General features: G+C 47.2%; 2 protein-coding genes across 3 annotated transcripts; both read right to left on the bottom strand.

The window, feature by feature from the left end:
* Window positions 1–2597: 2597 nt before the first annotated feature.
* Window positions 2598–5481, bottom strand: LOC109779976 (nuclear intron maturase 2, mitochondrial). Its single transcript, XM_020338575.4, has one exon. The coding sequence runs from the start codon at window positions 5332–5334 to the stop codon at window positions 3130–3132; it is 2205 nt and encodes a 734-aa protein (XP_020194164.1). The 5' UTR covers window positions 5335–5481; the 3' UTR covers window positions 2598–3129.
* A 5575-nt stretch (window positions 5482–11056) lies between these two features.
* Window positions 11057–16528, bottom strand: LOC109779975 (SH2 domain-containing protein B). 2 transcript variants are annotated; one of them, XM_020338574.4, is made up of 12 exons: window positions 16243–16528; window positions 14901–15092; window positions 14459–14659; window positions 14290–14379; window positions 13968–14045; window positions 13717–13884; window positions 12792–13118; window positions 12436–12710; window positions 12171–12333; window positions 11668–12014; window positions 11486–11551; window positions 11057–11395 (listed from the first exon to the last, which is right to left on the bottom strand). In XM_020338574.4, exons 1-12 carry the CDS (start codon window positions 16513–16515, stop codon window positions 11347–11349), a joined length of 2229 nt encoding a protein of 742 aa, XP_020194163.2. In that variant the 5' UTR covers window positions 16516–16528; the 3' UTR covers window positions 11057–11346. The 2 variants fall into 2 exon arrangements, with proteins under 2 accessions (XP_020194163.2, XP_020194162.2); XM_020338573.4 differs by having other exon boundaries at window positions 12436–12728.
* Between the last annotated feature and the right edge of the window lie 552 nt (window positions 16529–17080).

Here is a 17080-nt window from a genome sequence, read left to right on the forward strand (position 1 = left end):
GAAGACTGAAATGAAATGAGCAGATGCGGGCATCTTCTTTGTCAAAAGGAATATTATAGCGGCTGATTGCCATCTTTCCACACGGGGGGAAACACCCTTCGTACACACGCAAAAGCGCGGGGCCGAAAGCCTGATTTCATATAGCTGGTGATGGTCAGACACCAAATTTTAGAGGGGCTACAGGCTAATCCATCGTTCGACTGTGACGACTCTAGATGGATCAAGCGAGCAGACTGCCAACTGTTGAAAGCTCCGCTTGGGGTCCTAGTATGGTCAGTCAAGGCGGTGCAGCATCTTGATGTTGTCACTGGCCCCTTTGTTAGGTTGCAAACTTGATTCCAAAATATTATTAAAAATCAGCCTAGGGGTCCCGCCGCTAGCTGCGGAGACGCAAATTTCCTCTCGGAATATTAAAGAATTATAAGTGCTAAAGCTTTCCTTCTATTTTAGCCGACATCTTAACTGCTTCTGTTTAGTGTTAGCATTCTAGGATATGTGCTAGCCGCTCAATGGCAAGTGGTCCGAAACAGTGACCAGGGCTTGGCTAACAATGGCGTGCAGGTTTCAGCTTGCATTGTTAAGATCCATCACAGAACTTATCCCACGAATAGCTTAACACTGCTGTGTATTATATGAAAGTCTGGCCCAGATTCGTTGACCTATATAAGATAATTCTTGCAGGAACTAAACAGAAACAATAGCGAAAAGGTACGACATGAGGTCTCTCAATTAGGACATACCTGAAAGCCTTGGGCCTATGTGTCAGGACTCCGCGAGTGCTTCTCGTCGGCCTTCGGTGGGGAACAAAATCATGCCTACCATATCCATTGGCATAACAGAAGGTTAGTGGTGCTAAATGATTGGCATACCTCAATATGCTCCACGGGGCCCATACTTAGCGTCTAGATGCATATTTCCATTCAGATCTGAAAGCAGTCATGAGATCGATGTGAGGCAGGTTTTCATACAGGCATAGAGCACTAGGATACTCTGGCACAAAAAGAACCCAAAAAAAAGAACAATCAACTGGAAATGGCAACAGGAAGAACAAACATGGGTATGCAGGGACCAGTTTCATGTAGCGTGTAATTCAATATACGAAAGAAGATAATGATAAACAAGACTTTCATGAAAAACGAATCATCAATCTTGCTAACTCCAGGAGGCCATACGGCGAAAAAAAAGTCAGACCTGGTTGCTGCACCTATTATTCAGACTCATTTAGTTCCTGTAAATCTAAAGCTTGATTGATTCTGCTCAGGTGTTTCAGTTTACCTAGATGGTAGTACTAAAGACTGATAGTCGAAGAAAGCTGGAGTACAAGAACTATTATGTCATACAGACGAAGTCACAAAGTGAACTACCAGCAACATGCTTTTTGTGAGACTAAGAACAGATAATCACACTTCTGCAGGCATAGTCTTAAGACTATTTGTAGAGTTCAACACAGGAAAAACATTATGGTTTTTATGAAGGTCATAGACAGGGAGACAGGCAATAGAGATGCAATGAATACAAGCTTCATAGGTCTGGATGAAGAGTATATATGGTTGGGAATAACAAGAATCCGAATGTTAGACATACCTTAGCAAAGAAGATTTAACATTAGATGTACAAGATTTTGTGCTTCGACTTCTCTTCTCTCTTGCTCTCTTCCAATTATATTATTGGGCATAGTCGAAGCATGAAGAAAGGGCCAATCTACTTCTGACAGCAAAAGATACAAGAACACTAAAAAATCATTTGCAATCAAAATCCAGGGCAAGGATGGGAAAGTAAACAAGTTGGAACGTTAACATACAAGAACAGATCAACAGAGTACTCTAAATAGTGATGGGACTTAGTTGTCTGCAGTTGTTTCCAATGCTAAGACTACAAACAGCATCCCCAGCTCATCCCAGCAGAAACAGTGCCTTACGTTGACACATAATAGTGACAAGTCATCCATCATGCGTGATAAGCAGAGTAGTTTGCATGATTAGCACATACCTTGCAACAGGGCTATTTACAGAACACAAAATACGTAAGGATAAGAGCACAAGAAAACAATGACAAATTTATGTCAGAAAACTGTCTATCCTTTTCCCACTGCAAATGATGCTGCATCTGTTAAATGTATGTACTACATTAACATCAACTGTTTTTCTTTTCCTTGAAGATCATGCCCTGCGCACTACAAGTGTCCAGGAGAAAACAAATAGAAAAAGAAACAATAAACTGAAACATACAGATTCTAGGACATGGATCAGTCGCAAAAATATGGTTGAATGCCATTTTTTACTGAATCGTTCAGGAAATAGTATGTCTTCATACATAAATTTATCGACAAATTATAGCATTTTGCTGTTGACAAAATTTTCTCCAAAACAGAAGTAGTACATATAGGCACAAACTGAACAAAAAAATGCAAAGAAAATATGTGAGCAATTCAGGGGTTTCCGCATTTATCTTATGGCTCACACACTGCAATTGGCATCCAGTGAGCTACTCTCTCTGTATCAAAATATAAGATGTTTTTGATACTCCCTTTGTAACAAAAAAAGTCTTATATTTTGATACAGAGGGAGTACTTCACCATATCAGCGAAACAAGTATCATGAGCAACCTTACACAAGGCCAAGGAAATTTATTATCCTTTAGTAGTAACTTCAGCAAGCTCTGTATTTGATAAAAGATTGTACAGATGACCATTTGAACAAGCAGGATATGCTCTCACAGAATGTGTGTTCAATAAATTTCCTACATAACTTTAAATACATAGGCTTGATAAAGTCTTACTAAAAGACATGAATGATGTATGAGCAGCTGGCCTTGATGCAGATGCACTGTTTGGAAGCAAAATGGTCCTGGGTTGAATTATTGAAGTTCATGTTCTTGCACCATGCCCTGAGCATTTGAAAATGGTCTTGAAGGATATAGCCGCACGATATGTCATGTCCTTGAGCAGGAAGTAACCATCTAGCTAGGCAGTTATGAACCAGCCAGCAAAATGCTAGAATCTGCTTGGCAGTAGTACACATTTACATAATCTTTGTAGTCCATCGGTGTGTTGGTCTCTTGTAAATTCAGCGGCAGCAACCAACTGTTATCGTAATTAATCCTTGGTGATTTCACAGAAACTATTGACACTCAAGACATTTCAGTAGGTTGTGGAAAACCCTGATGGCCTCCATGCCCTAGCTCCTTGTTATTCAATTCATCTGTATCTGAACCAAGGTCTTCTATGGATTCTTGGACATCACTCTCTTTTGAAGAAGGTAGTAAAACTGCATTTTTCTTGTAGCTCCATACAAGCATTGAAATGTGATCCTGTGGTGTTATAAGCCCCTCCTCTCTAATGCAACTCCGCTGCTCTTCCAGTGTTTGTTGATCTGTGAGCTTTATATATTCTAGCAAAAACTTCTCGTGGTCCGGGCGCCACCCGCTTGGTAATGGTGTATAGTCAGGATCAGGAACCATTGACATCCTTGTATACTGAAGTCCATCAACTGAGTCTACAAGACCCATTCTCAGCAAATTGGTGTACTCTGGTGACTGCCCTTTCTTATCCTTCAATGGTCGACTAAGATTCCTTGATGCAATCTTATAAACCTTTGCCCTTGATCGCAGCTTATACTTGGCGGCATATAACTTTGCCAAGGACCCCCTTATAATGTACGAGCAAAAGTTGACAACCTTTTTGCGGTTATCAGCGTAGCGATACCATTCTGCCATCGTCGTTAAAAGCTTATTCATCTGCAAGTTAGTGTGAGCTTGCGTGGCATGGAACATCCGGAAACATGGCTGTGGGTCTGGCTCACGGTCTCCCTTTAAAAACTCTAGCTTCCGGAACTGCCTGATGCACTGCTTCAAACTGGCTGTAACCGAGAGCAGAGTACCAACCCCCTTCTCGCTAATGATCTTACCTCCAGTGGCTGTGTAACGGAGGGTTGGGTACACGACACGGCGACACAACACATGATCAAGAAACATGATCCCTTTAGTGATGTGTTCAATTGGGAGGCTCTCATTGTCAAGCTTGATCCTGAACCGCTGATCACAAAATTCAATGAGCTGCTTTCGGATCACTGCAGCATCAGCCCTAGGCCCCCTCACCCCAATCAAGAAATGCCCGCCAAACCGAATATAGTCCACCTTCCTTGTTTTGTCAGGCCCGCTCGTGGGTACAAACTCCGGCCATGATGTATTCCCCTGCTCAATGCCATCCTCCCCTCCCACAACATCCGACTTGGACGGCTTGTAGAACTCCTCAATCTTCTCATCCATCCATTTATCAAACTCATCCAGACAGACATTGGCGAGCAACGGGCTCAGCACCCCGCAATGCCCCCAATCAGGCTGAGTCAGAGCCTCCTCTGGTGCAAACCCAAAGAATGTCTGCAACCAGTAGGGGTCAGGCTTCGGCTCCCCTTCCGGCAGCACCTTCTTTTTCTGGTACTTCCTCTTCTTCTTCTTCTTTGATGCATCATCATCACCAGGCCTCGCGGTCACCACTGGAGTAAGCAGCGCCGAGCGGACTAAATCGACGACTTTCTTGTCACGCACATCACGGATGAGTGCGCCGACCACGAGCGCAGGGTCGGGGGAATCAAGCAGCGGGGAGAGGTCTCCCTTGATGTACCAGAGGTAGGGCGCCCAGCTCCTGCGGATGCTACGGAGTGCGGCATGCGGGGATCGCCCAGGGCGGAAGGCGAAGGACTTGGGCGAGAACCGCGCCTCATACACTGGCTCGAGCAGCAGCAGGAGCAGCTCTTGCACGACGCGGTCCTGGAAGGGGGCCGGGCCCGGGGTGGTGAGGAGGGCGCGGAGCTTGCGCTTGGAGAGGGTGGCGGGGTCCGGGGACGCCGCGGCGCGCGGGGAGTGGAGGTAGGGTGTGAGGCGGTTGCCGAAGCGGAAGCGGGCGTCGATGACGGCGTTGCGGAGGGTGAGGATGGAGGTGAGCGTGGAGGCGGGGATGGAGGAGCGGGGTAGGTAGGAGCCGGTCTCGTCCGCGTACGCCTTCTGGTAGGCGAGCACCCAGAGCTCGAGGCGAGTGAGGAAGGGGGCCAGCGTCGGCGGCGGCGGCGGAGCGGCGTCGCCAGGCGCGGCGGCGCGGAAGGAGGAGACCCACAGCGACGCGGTGATGGACACCGGGTCGTCGCGGAGGAGCTGGGTGGGGTCCAAGGGGTTGCCGCCGACGCTGCTTCGTCCCGTGCCGGCGGCGGCGTTGGGGTCGGCGACGAACTGGTGGCGGCGCGAGGAGGGCGGCGGCGGCCGCGGTGGGCGGTGGGCAAGGGAGGAGCAGGCGCGGAGGCGGAGGAGGGAGGAGAGGAGCGCGCGGCGAGGCGGAGGCATCGGGCGGAGGCGGAGGCGGAGGCGGGGGCGGGGGCGGATGGCTAAAACCCTCGCGTCGCGCGGGGGTCGTCGGCGTCGTGGGTTTTGGCTGGGGAAGTGAGATGGCGGAGGCGGCCACGGCGGCGCGGCGAGGATGGAAGGGTTGGGCCACCACGCTCACAGTGGAGAGCCCATTGGGCTTTGTGGCGCATATACTGGACTACTGGAGGGCATTCGTTCGCATAGGATCCAATTTCTGAACTTCCGCTTTTCCTCTGTTTTTTTGCGGGGATGATTTTTTTTTTTCCGAATTTTATTCGTTCGGCCAAACCAACGACAATCTAACCAAGAGTTGTGCAACTAGTACTTTTTCAGAAATTTATGCAAGCACAAGATGCAGTAGTTTACGTAGTACCTTAAAACTTTAATAAATTTTCTAATTTGGTGAATGAGGAGTTCTGGATTCCTTGCTCCAGCATGATCCTGATCTTAGTTGCACCGTTGGGATGATACAAAACTCAAGATCTTCGTCTTATCAGGCTTTGTTACATCGACACAAAAACTATAGTCAAAGTTTGCTCCAAGTTTGTTATAGACCTGTCTAATAAAGGTCATCTTACCTAACCCCCATTCCAACAGTAGAGAAAACTTGAGTTGATATTTTAATTCACCTCCCTCATCACTCAGCAACTTCATAAGCTCATCTCTGGGGGTATCGATGCCAACAAGCTCTGATTCATCCTTATATACCGCGCTAAGTCGTGGGTCAACCTTTTCTTTTCTATGCATGGAGGGCCCATCGATCTTGCCTCTCCCACGATGATGGAGCAAGAATTTGATATAAGCAACAAAGTTAAAGGAAGATACCACATGTGCAATGACAGAATTTACTGCAAATTTTCAATGTAAGCCATCCATTTATTTTGTATTTCCTTCACATGTCCAGGTCTGTCCAAGGCTAGGGGGCAATGCCCCCCCCCCCCCCCCGCCTTCTCTCCAACCCCGCCAGAAATTCTAGCCTAGCTCGGGCACGACATATGTGTCACTGAGAGTAAACAAGATCCTCAAAGATAAAGGGTTTTAATACATAATTTGTGACGCCCCCGATTTGACCGTACACTAATCATGCACGCAAATGTGTACGATCAAGATCAGGGATTCACGGGAAGATATCACAACACAACTCTACAACATAAATAAGTCATACAAGCATCATAATACAAGCTAGGGGCCTCGAGGGCTCGAATACAACTGCTCGATCATAGACGAGTCAGCGGAAGCAACAATATCTGAGTACAGACATAAGTTAAACAAGTTTGCCTTAAGAAGGCTAGCACAAAAGTAGCAACGATCGAAAAGGCAAGCCTCCTGCCTGGGACCTCCTAACTACTCCTCGAAGCCGAACTCCATGTAGAATCATCCTCGGGATCTCTAGCTCCTGGACTCCAGCATCTGGTTGCGACAATCCGGTATAGAAAAAGGGAAAAGAGGGAGAAAAGCAACCGTGAGTACTCATCCAAAGTACTCGCAAGCAAGGAGCTACACTACATATGCATGGGTATATGTGTAAAGGGCCATATCAGTGGACTGAACTGCAGAATGCCAGAATAAAAGGGGGATAGCTAGTCCTGTCGAAGACTACGCTTCTGGACATCTCCATCTTGCAGCATGTAGAAGAGAGTAGATTGAAGTCCTCCAAGTAGCATCGCATAGCATAATCCTACCCGGCGATCCCCTCCTCGTCGCCCTGTTAGAGAGCGATCACCGGGTTGTATCTGGCACTTGGAAGGGTGTATTTTATTCAGTATCCGGTTCTAGTTGTCATAAGGTCAAGGTACAACTCGGGGTCGTCCTTTTACCGAGGGACACGGCTATTCGAATAGATAAACTTCCCTGCAGGGGTGCACCACATAACCCAACACGCTCGATCCCATTTGGCCGGACACACTTTTCTGGGTCATGCCCGGCCTCGTAAGATCAACACGTCGCAGCCCCACCTAGGCTCAACAGAGAGGTCAGCACGCCGGTCTAAACCTATGCGCGCAGGGGTCTGGGCCCATCGCCCTATGCACACCTGCACGTTGCGTACGCGGCCGGAAGCAGACCTAGCCCCCTTAATACAAGCGCGAGCTTACGGTCCAATGCGGCGCGCGCCACTCAGTCGCTGACGTCAAAAGAGCTTCGGCTGATACCACGACGTCGGGATACCCATAACTACTCCCGCGTAGATGGTTAGTGCGTATAGACCAGATGGCCAGACTCAGATCAAATACCCAGATCTCGTTAAGCGTGTTAAGTATCTGCGAACGCCGACCAGGGCCAGGCCCACCTCTCTCCTAGGTGGTCTCAACCTGCCCTGTCGCTCCGCCACAAAGTAACAGTCGGGAGCCGTCAGGAACCCAGGCCCACCTCTACCGGGATGGAGCCACCTGTCCTTTCAGCCCCCTCACCAGAATCACTTGCGGGTACTCCTCGAGCTGACCCGACTTTAGTCACAACATGTGTCATGTATATAATGTATATAGTATATACCCGTGATCACCTCCCAAAGTGATCACGGCCCAGTAGTATAGCATGGCAGACGGACAAGAGTGTAGGGCCACTGATGGAACACTAGCATCCTATACTAAGCATTAGGATATCAGGTAAGGGTAACAACAGTAGAAGCAAGGGCAGGCTATGCATCAGTATAGGATTAACGGAAAGCAGTAACATGCTACACTACTCTAATGCAAGCAGTATAGAGAAGAATAGGCGATATCTGGTGATCAAGGGGGGGGGGGGGCTTGCCTGGTTGCTCAGACAAGAAGGAGGGGTCATCGGTGACGTAGTCGACCACAGGGGCATCAACATCGTCACGGGGTCTACCGAAGAGAAGAGGGGGGAGAAACAGTAAATACATAGCAAGCAAGTGCATAACAGGACAACAGGCAGAGCTAGACGTGTTCTAACACGGTATGAGGTGATACCGGTAAAGGGGGGAAACATCCGGGAAAATATCCCCGGTGTTTCACGTTTTCGGGCAGATGAATCGGAGGGGAAAAGTTGCGTGTTCGTTATGCTAGGGATGCGTGGCGGACGAGCGGACTGTGTAACCGGATTCGTCTCGTCGTTCTGAGCAACTTTCATGTACAAAGTTTTTTCATCCGAGCTACGGATTATTTTATATTAATTTATAAAGATTTAAATTATTTCTAGAATTAATAGAATTAATTCAATTAGAAAATTAATTATGACGTCAGCATGATGTCATCAGTCAACCATCTGTTGACTGTGTCAACAGACGCGTGGGTCCCGTTCGTCATAGTCTCAGGTTAACTAAACAGTAGTTAGTTTTTATTAATTGAATAATTAGTTTTAATTATTTAATTAAACAGATTAATTAAGTTAATTAACTAAATTTTATTATTTTTATTTTTATAACTTTATTTTTTTTAATTCCTTTTTTTTAAACAAGTTTCCAGGGGGGCCACTGTCAGTGGCCCTAGGGCCAAACGGGGCGGTTCGGGCACCGGTGCCCGACAGGGCGCCCGGGGGGGGCGCTGGCGAGGCCGTGGTGGTGCGCGGGCGGAGGCGCGGCCGGCCGCGGCGCTGAGCGCGAGCCAGCAGCGCGGCAGATGAGCGGGGCAAGCCGCGGGGCGCCGGTCCGGGATGCGTGGGGGGCGGGGCGTGCGTGCATCGGGCGCGGTCGGGGCGTGGCGACCGCGGGACGCGGCGCGGGGAGCGTGGCGTCGGGCGCACGAGCGGCGGCAGGTGGCCGCAGTGACCGAACGGGGAAGGAAAGGGAAGAGGAAGAGAGGCCGGGGGCCTCACCGCGGGGCCGTAGGGACAGGGCAGCGGTGCTCGGGGAGGACGACGGGGACGGTTCGACGCCGGGGAGGAGTCCGGCGAGGAGGCGTGGTCGAGGCGGAGGACGAAGACGGGCGGCGGGGTCCAGCAGCGTCGAGGTGGGGCGTCGGGGTGGCGCCGGGGACGAGCGCCGACGCCAGGGGCGCGGGGCGGCACCGGGCGGCGTCAGGCTCGGCGAGGCGGCGCCGGGCGTCGGCGATGACGACGGGATCGGGGGCGGCGCGTCCAGATCGGGGAGAGGGGGGCCGGCAGGGCGCAAGGCGAGGCGCGGGGCGACGTCGGGGCGAGGCGGGGAGGCGAGGTCGTCCGGTGAGGACCGGCGGCGGCGCGGGTGCAAGGCATCGGGGGCGGCGCTTGCCACCGACGGGATCCGCGCGGGGAGGGAGAGAGAGGTGGGTGAGATCGAGGGGAGTGGGGGGGAACGAGTGGTGGAAGTGGGGGTTAGGGTTTCGGGGTAGTGGGGTTAGGTAGGTAGGGGGTGGGCCGGCCCATTCGGGCGGCTGAGGGCAGCTGGGCCACTTGGCCCAGCGCAGGGGGGGGGGGGTTGGGCCGGCAGGCTGCTCGGCCACACGGCCAACTGGGCCAAGGCCCAGTCAGTCAGGAGGGCAGTTGTTTTTCTTTTTCTTTTTTATTTTAGTTACACTTTATTCTTAGTTCAGTAAAACATGACAATAGCTCCAAATTAGTGTTCCAAAACAACCCACTACCCTAAAAAGTTTTACCTCAAGATAAAATAGTTTATGATTTTATAAAATATCAAAGGCATTTATTTAATAGTTTTACCTACTGTTTTAATCATTTAAGTGCATTTAAACTTTTTATAAAAATGTTGTTTCTTCACCATAACTACCTACGCAATATTTGTCACGATCCGAACATTTTAGTTTTAACATCTGAAAACTTTTCTTGTTTGCTTTTATTTAAATTTTGAATTTGTTTCGGTTCTGAACCATCGAGAGTTTATCAACAGTAACGGGGTGACGTGGCATCGTTAACGAGGGATTACTGTAGCTTAATTATCCGGGCGTCACATAATTGTACCTTGCATACCTCTTGCTAATCTCCTCGACTTTTCGCTTGAAGTACGTGACATCCTTGGTTTGCCCAGAATCTTTCTGAACTGGAACTGGATTCATGGTTCACACAGTTGTCACATAAGCACGAAGCTAGGCTTGGTGGTCAGGTTCCTCCACGTCTACCATCATGAGCACGGCCTTGAGCTCATCCTTGAGGTTCGACTCAGCCATGTTTACATCTTGTTTGATGAAATGCCAATGAATTTAACTATCATTTTTTTATTTTTAATCTTTAGCTGTTTGTAGTCATGGTTGTCTGCTCAAATCAAGTGTTAGCAGCCTAGACCCAGCTCCTGGTCCATCGGAATACGTTCGGACATTTTCATGGAGCATCGAACACTCCACTAAAAGTAAAGAGTCCACTACATCGCAAAAGACCGGCCTGGAGGGAGGGTGTCACTCTCCCTTATAGGAAGGTCCTAGCCTCCTCCCGTAGCCGAGGTGGGACTAAAGCCACCAGTGCTGCCCAAGGTCAGATTCCTGACACCCCATGGCCCCAAGTGGAGTGTCCGATTCGCATAAAAAACGTCCGAACGTATGCTGATGGACGAGGAGCTAACATCAAGTAACTTGCAAATACAATCCAGTATTGATGCCATTGAATTTGTTTATTTAAGAAGTTGGTTTGAGGGTGTACTCTTGGCATCTGTAAGCAACAAATTAGTTAAATGCTACTATGTTTTACCGGCATGTAATCTTTCTTCTACCATGCACATGTGCCTTGCAAACAGCTTAATTTAGAACATTTCCGCTGCAACGCGCTGGGCATTTTTCTAGTTCTATAAATAAGAAGAAACTTCGAAATGGGCAAGCTAGAATTGGATGAGCAAGAAACTACTTGCAAAAGAAAATCTGCATTCCAAAATTTCAGTTTATATACACGAACTGAACAAACTAGATCGTCCGGTTTGACTTGCGCCATGTCTATTTGTGCACTAGGATCATCTATTTCTGCTAACTAAATCGCTTCACTTACAAAATTGTACAGGGCAACAGCCTAACAGAAAACTGAGTAACTGCTCCAATGGCTGCCTTTGGGAAGCATGCCATGAACTCTTCATCTTCTCTGCCTTGTGATGAACTTCAGTTTGCTGCATTGCCTCTTATCTTATAGCACACTGGAATAATATTTCATGGCAGTCGGAAGGCGATCAACCCTGCACTCAAGTTGAGTCGGCATGAGAATGGTGATAGCTTCAACTATTTATTCAGAAAGGGTTCGCTGAATGAAAGTTCAGTGTGCTTGCCTGCCTAACTGGAGTAGTTCAGGCTCCTGCAGCAGCAAATCTTGTAGACTCCCAGCCCTAGCATCGCTGCATCCAGCAGAAAAACAATGAATTTCACTTTCAGCAACATCGAATCGAAACAAAGCCGAACCTGAGTATGGGATAAAAAGTATCACCAAACGAGGTCACTGATAGGAGCGCACCTGACATCCAGGGAGAGAAGTCTGTGGTGAATTGAGTTATCGGAGCCAACATAGGTGACAACGAGGCTTCCAGCATCTGGATGTGGCCAGCTTCGTGTGGTAGGGAATCTAAGAACGAATGTTCCCGGTTTCTTGAGCAGTTCCCTGGAGCTTCTTAGCGCATTCTCGGCTTCCTCTGTTGTAATCAATCCCTCTATCCACGCAGGTGCAGTGCAACCCCATAGGCTGTTGATTTTATCTTTCGACAGAGAAACGGCCACTGGGTATAGCCAATACCATAGCCTATCAAATTCGTTCCTTCCAAGATCAGCCCCACAGCCAGCAATTCCTTTTAAAACCTCCAGATCCTATAATAAATAGTACGTGTTATGGAATCAAACATCTATTCTTGTGCTACTCACAAATAATTGACAACAGAACCCTCCTACTGAGTTAATGTATACCCCTCTCAAAAAATGAGGGGTAAAGGTGTTGAGACCTCATACAGAAGTAAGTGGATCTACCTGTTCTGACAAACCTCTGTTCGTAGAATGGGCAATGTCCATAAATTTTGACATGATTTCAGGAACTGCAGATGACCAAAGAGCACGCTCCTTGTTCTTTGAGATTATGCTCCAAGTTACAGCACCCTCTTCAAGCAATTGCTTTGAAATTAATATTTGGTTTCTTTAGAAGAAAAATGCAAATGCATGTTATTGTTAGTGATAAAGAGGGAGAGGAACCTCCTTATCTTATAAAATACATAAAACAAAAAAAATATAAGACTACCTGTGATGGGAGCATCCACTATACAAAGAGACCTCATTTGCAAGTGTGATCAAATCGTCCACATTGATGGAAGAAGCTGCACCTTTAAGAAATGTTGACCGCTCATACGTGCCTTCTAGACAATATCTGAAGATCATAGCATCTGAAAGAGTTTCAGCTTCATCCTTATCTGATCCACTCCAAGAACTTCTCGCATCAATGCTGTCGGAGTCTGACATCGTAGATTCAGTTCTGGCACTTTGTGCTTCCACTACCATCTTTCTAGTCTGCTTACTCTGTAAACAAACCAATAACTACAAAGTCCAAGTGAAATTAAGCATAATTTCTGAAGTACCACAATCTAGCAGATTGACTACCTGGGATACCATTTTGTGAGTCTCTGCTCCGTCGCCTTCTACCTTGAGAAACTTGGATGGATGCAAACACGCCACTGAACTTTGATCATGAGACAGTGAGCAAGCATTTGCTTTGCCATCACGATCAAGCCCTTGTCCATTGTTAAGCAAGTGAATTTCATCGACTGTTGCAGAACTTGACCGCTTTGCAGCACCCAATGGACGGCTGGGGCGGCCTCGGGATATACAGCGAATTGGCTTGGAAGATGCCTCCAGAAAAGGATATTTGCGTGTGTGAAGTGTTGAGAAATAAATGCGGAACAGCTTATTGTCACATTTAGAAGAGAGCTGCAACAATCGGATCAAATGTCGTGAACGAAGATCAACCAAGCAAAATCATAGCATAAAATCAAGTTAAAAAAAATCATAAAATCGTATATGTAGGTTCATTAAGACAAACATGGTATTTCTGACAGTATAAGCCTTCACTTGTACATACTACATAGCACCTGCGCAATTCCAGGGCCATAATGGGCCACAACGAAAGCTTCTATAGACATTTCAGCCTTTTCTTTCTTTTTGGCAGATATGTATTTCAGATTCAAGTTGCCAAACATTTTGTTACACCTTTAACTCAAGTGAATTTAACAGAAGTAATTAAATATAGTGGAAAATGAACAAAATATTCAAGGAACATGGCATAAATAGCAACCTTATTTTTTTCCTTCCTGCTGGAAAACCAGGGGGGGGGGGGAGGGGGGGTGCAAAACAAGATGCTATTGTAAAGCGTTTAACTAAGATGGAGCATTGTGTAGCAGTCTGCTTCAGGATCACAATGGCTGCAGTGTTACAGATACGGCCTCATACCACTATGTTGCTGCTACAGAGCAATAACCAAACTGAAGCAATCAATATTTGTAGGAATTCAGCATATGGAGAAACCCACCTGAGATATCTTGAGCTTAAATAGTGCACGCCCACGAAGAATTGGAAGAGGCCTGCTTTCAGCTGGGTATTCAAGTCCTTCGCAAGCAATCAGTAGGGGAGGTTCTGCATCATCCCTTGATTTCTCGACTAATGCTCCATTGTCAGCATAGACGAGTGAAGCAACAATCTAGAAGACGATTCATTTCTTAAGTCAGCAAACAAACAAGTAGCACACTTGCCAAATGTACCAAAAAGAAGATAATCAAAAACCTGTGTATCCTTGTTCATATGTTCACCAAAAGCGTTTGTTAGTACTACTTCCAACATGAAGTTCCTCCGACAAGAAGCCTACAGAAACCAATTTCGACCATTCAACAACAGTCAGGGTTATTTAGAATTATTAATGTGATTTCTACATAGAATAAACATAGCTCAGCATTATCTTCTGCAACTCACTGCAGCTCTCAGGTTATCTTTCACATCTTTACAGGTTAAACATAACAGAAATGCAGAAACATTTCTTGCTGTGCGTAAAATAGTTGAAATAAAGATAGGATAAATAGTTTGTGCCAGAAGACAGAATTTGGTCTACCTTCCCACCGACAATGCACCAAATGCCATCATCGCCCTCCTCAATTCCATCGCAGCACGAGTAGTCAATAGATAGCTTAGACGGTGGATTCTGCAAAAAACAATCGTAAGTTTTCACCTTTACAGAAGAAGAAAAAAATAATGCCTTACTATTAGCTAAGCTGCATCACCTCTGCGTATTGCTCCTGTATGGTCCCTAGCATAGATAGCACTTGGACATTGTAGACATAGCCATCGACCTTGCTATTGTTTCCAAGTAAGCAAACTTGGTATGCATCATCTTGATTGTCTGGCTGGCTAGATAGTGAACAAAGATGAGCCTCGGCAACTAGATCGCCATCAATGTGAAGGCGCATAACATTTTCAGTAACCTGACATGGGTGCACAGTTTCACAAAACAGATTAAATAAAGCAATTGTTGAAAACTTAAAGGAAGATTGCCATTTGGAGCCTGTCAGTGTGTTGCACATAAGTCAAAAACACGTATATGCGGGAGAAAAATGGGAAGGGTGGAAAAACATTAAATGGATACTTCTGCTGACTCAACCAATCCAAGGATATCCATCCAGCAACACAAAAGGCATGTTACAGACATTCATGCTTGCAGCATACCTCGCATCCAATGTGTATCCAGTGCTCAAGAGGGCATTCATTTACAGCCGATATATACGTCGTGTCAGTCCATGGAGAGGAATTAGAGGAACTAGGAGCTTGCTTGTGCAACCTCAGCAATGGGAAGAGAAGCAGCTTATTTCCTTCACTTAAAGCAAGAAATGGCAACTTATTGCCATCTCCTGCAGTTATCTGCAAAAAATTGAGAATTCTCATCAGTTCAATACAAATCTTGGCAGAAGTACACATGGAAACCTAGAATTGCGGTTCAGTTCTTATTGCCGAACAAAAAATATTCTTCTTACACCCATCCCAAAAAGAGATGTGACGAGAACAGAATGTCGCTCCGTTGGCAAGGCGTGCAAGTGCGCAACCAGCCCGCCCACGTTCGAGTCTCGGACTCCCCGAGGTGCTCAGGGTTATTTTTAATATTAAAATGTGCCGCCAAGGGCTAGTTCTGGCTTGTCTCGATTAAAAAGAGATGTAGAACCCATTCCTAATGGCCCAATGAAGATTTTGCATACTGCTCAGTGTGCCACAGAATGGGCGCCAACCTCTCACACAGATCGACCAATGAATCCGTATAACTGAAATGCACCAACGACCTACCAATTGCAGGCTGCAGCATCCACAACACAACCATAAGCACGCGACACAGCAGACCGATAAACTCCCCTCCCTAAGATAGAATTTGCTCCTTGTGCGCAATCACAAAATCAAAATTTCTATCAGTTCAATACAAGTCTTGGCAGACTACACATGGAAACCTAGGATTGCATTTCAGGTCTAATCGCCGAACAAAAAACATTCTTCTTACACCCATCCTAAATAAATCACTACAAAACTTGCCGCGCTAAAGAGGAGAAGTGATAAGAACAGGGTGTCGCTACGTTGGCAAGGCGTGCGAGTGCGCAATCAGCCCGCCCATGTTCGAGCCCTGGACTCCGTGAGGTGCTCAGGGTTGTTTCTTTTAGTAAAATATATGCTGCCAAGGGCCTGTCCTGGCTAGTCTCTCGATTAAAAAGAGATGTATAGCAGCACCCATTCTTAATGGTCCTATCAAGATTTTGCCATACTGCTCAGTGTGCCGCAGAACGGGCCTGAACCCATCACATGATGAATCCTACAATGTAAATGCACCAACTATCTACCAATTGCAGGATGTTATAGCACAACCATAAGCACGCGTTACAGCAGACCGAAAAACTCCCCTCCCCAAAAAGACAGAATTAGCTCTTCGCGCGCACTCACAAGTCAGAAAATCAAAATTCCCTACAGCAACATAACGCCTAACGATCTCCTAAAACTGGGGAACAACCAAATGAGTCGAATCTAGTCGAACCTGGTGAAGGATAACCGGGGAAGGCCTCGCGGAGCCGGAGAGGTAGAGCCAGAAGCAGACGGCGAATCCTCCGCCCGCGCCCGCGCCCGCGCCTTCTTCTCCCCTGCCTCGGGCCTTACCCAGGTCCAGCTTGACCCGCACGTCGCGGAGGCCGAGGTAGCCCTCGATTTCACCGGGTTCTGCCGGCGCCGCCATCCCGGGACCGCCGCACCGTGGTTCGGCGGAGGCAAGGGTTTTTATTGGTCCCGCTTCCGCTCCGAAATGGTGTGTCATGGTTAACGGTTTGTTCGGTGACGGCCGGGGGAGTGGGATACTGCTATCGGTAGCCGTTGGATGTGAAAACTTGGGTTGCTCCTTGCCCGTCAGATGCCAAGCGTTGATTCCACGTTTTTTCATCTCGAAGGCCCTAGATTAATAAACGGAAAATGTAGGATTTTTTTTGAACACAGTACACATTTAGGCGGTATATACGTGTGTACAATCATCCCCTATGAACACACACATCCTATCCTATAAGCACCTTCAAGAGACTGGGCCGACATATTATGTTGAGATTGACAAAATCACCAAGATGCCTCGTAGTCGACGAAAACGTCTTCTCTACTGAACGTGCGTCGCCAGAAATCTTGAAATAAACCTAGAATAATGCGATCACCCGGACTTGAACCCTGCTAGGCTGGAGATACCGCTATCCTCCTAACCATCCAACCACAGGTTGGTTCGCAACGGAAATGTAGCATTGATATGTCCTATCGTCATCTAATTCACCGTGCTTCTTAATTTTGAAGCTCTCCCATCCATTTAATTAAGATTTGGTTCATGATTTTTATCGGTCAAC

Source organism: Aegilops tauschii, chromosome 1, assembly GCF_002575655.3.
Source record: "Aegilops tauschii subsp. strangulata cultivar AL8/78 chromosome 1, Aet v6.0, whole genome shotgun sequence".
NCBI lineage: Eukaryota > Viridiplantae > Streptophyta > Magnoliopsida > Poales > Poaceae > Aegilops > Aegilops tauschii.

Bases quoted from the DNA above. Each gene is read 5' to 3' on its own strand.
- LOC109779976 (XM_020338575.4), bottom strand. From the start codon at position 5,334: ATGCCTCCGCCTCGCCGCGCGCTCCTCTCCTCCCTCCTCCGCCTCCGC.
- LOC109779975 (XM_020338573.4), bottom strand. From the start codon at position 16,515: ATGACACACCATTTCGGAGCGGAAGCGGGACCAATAAAAACCCTTGCC. The intron at 14,046-14,289 runs GTAGACCAAATT...TGGTTTCTGTAG, and splicing joins GGTGCATTGTCGGTGGGAAG to GCTTCTTGTCGGAGGAACTT. The intron at 11,396-11,485 runs GCAAGCACACTG...ACTTGAGTGCAG, and splicing joins GAACTACTCCAGTTAGGCAG to GGTTGATCGCCTTCCGACTG.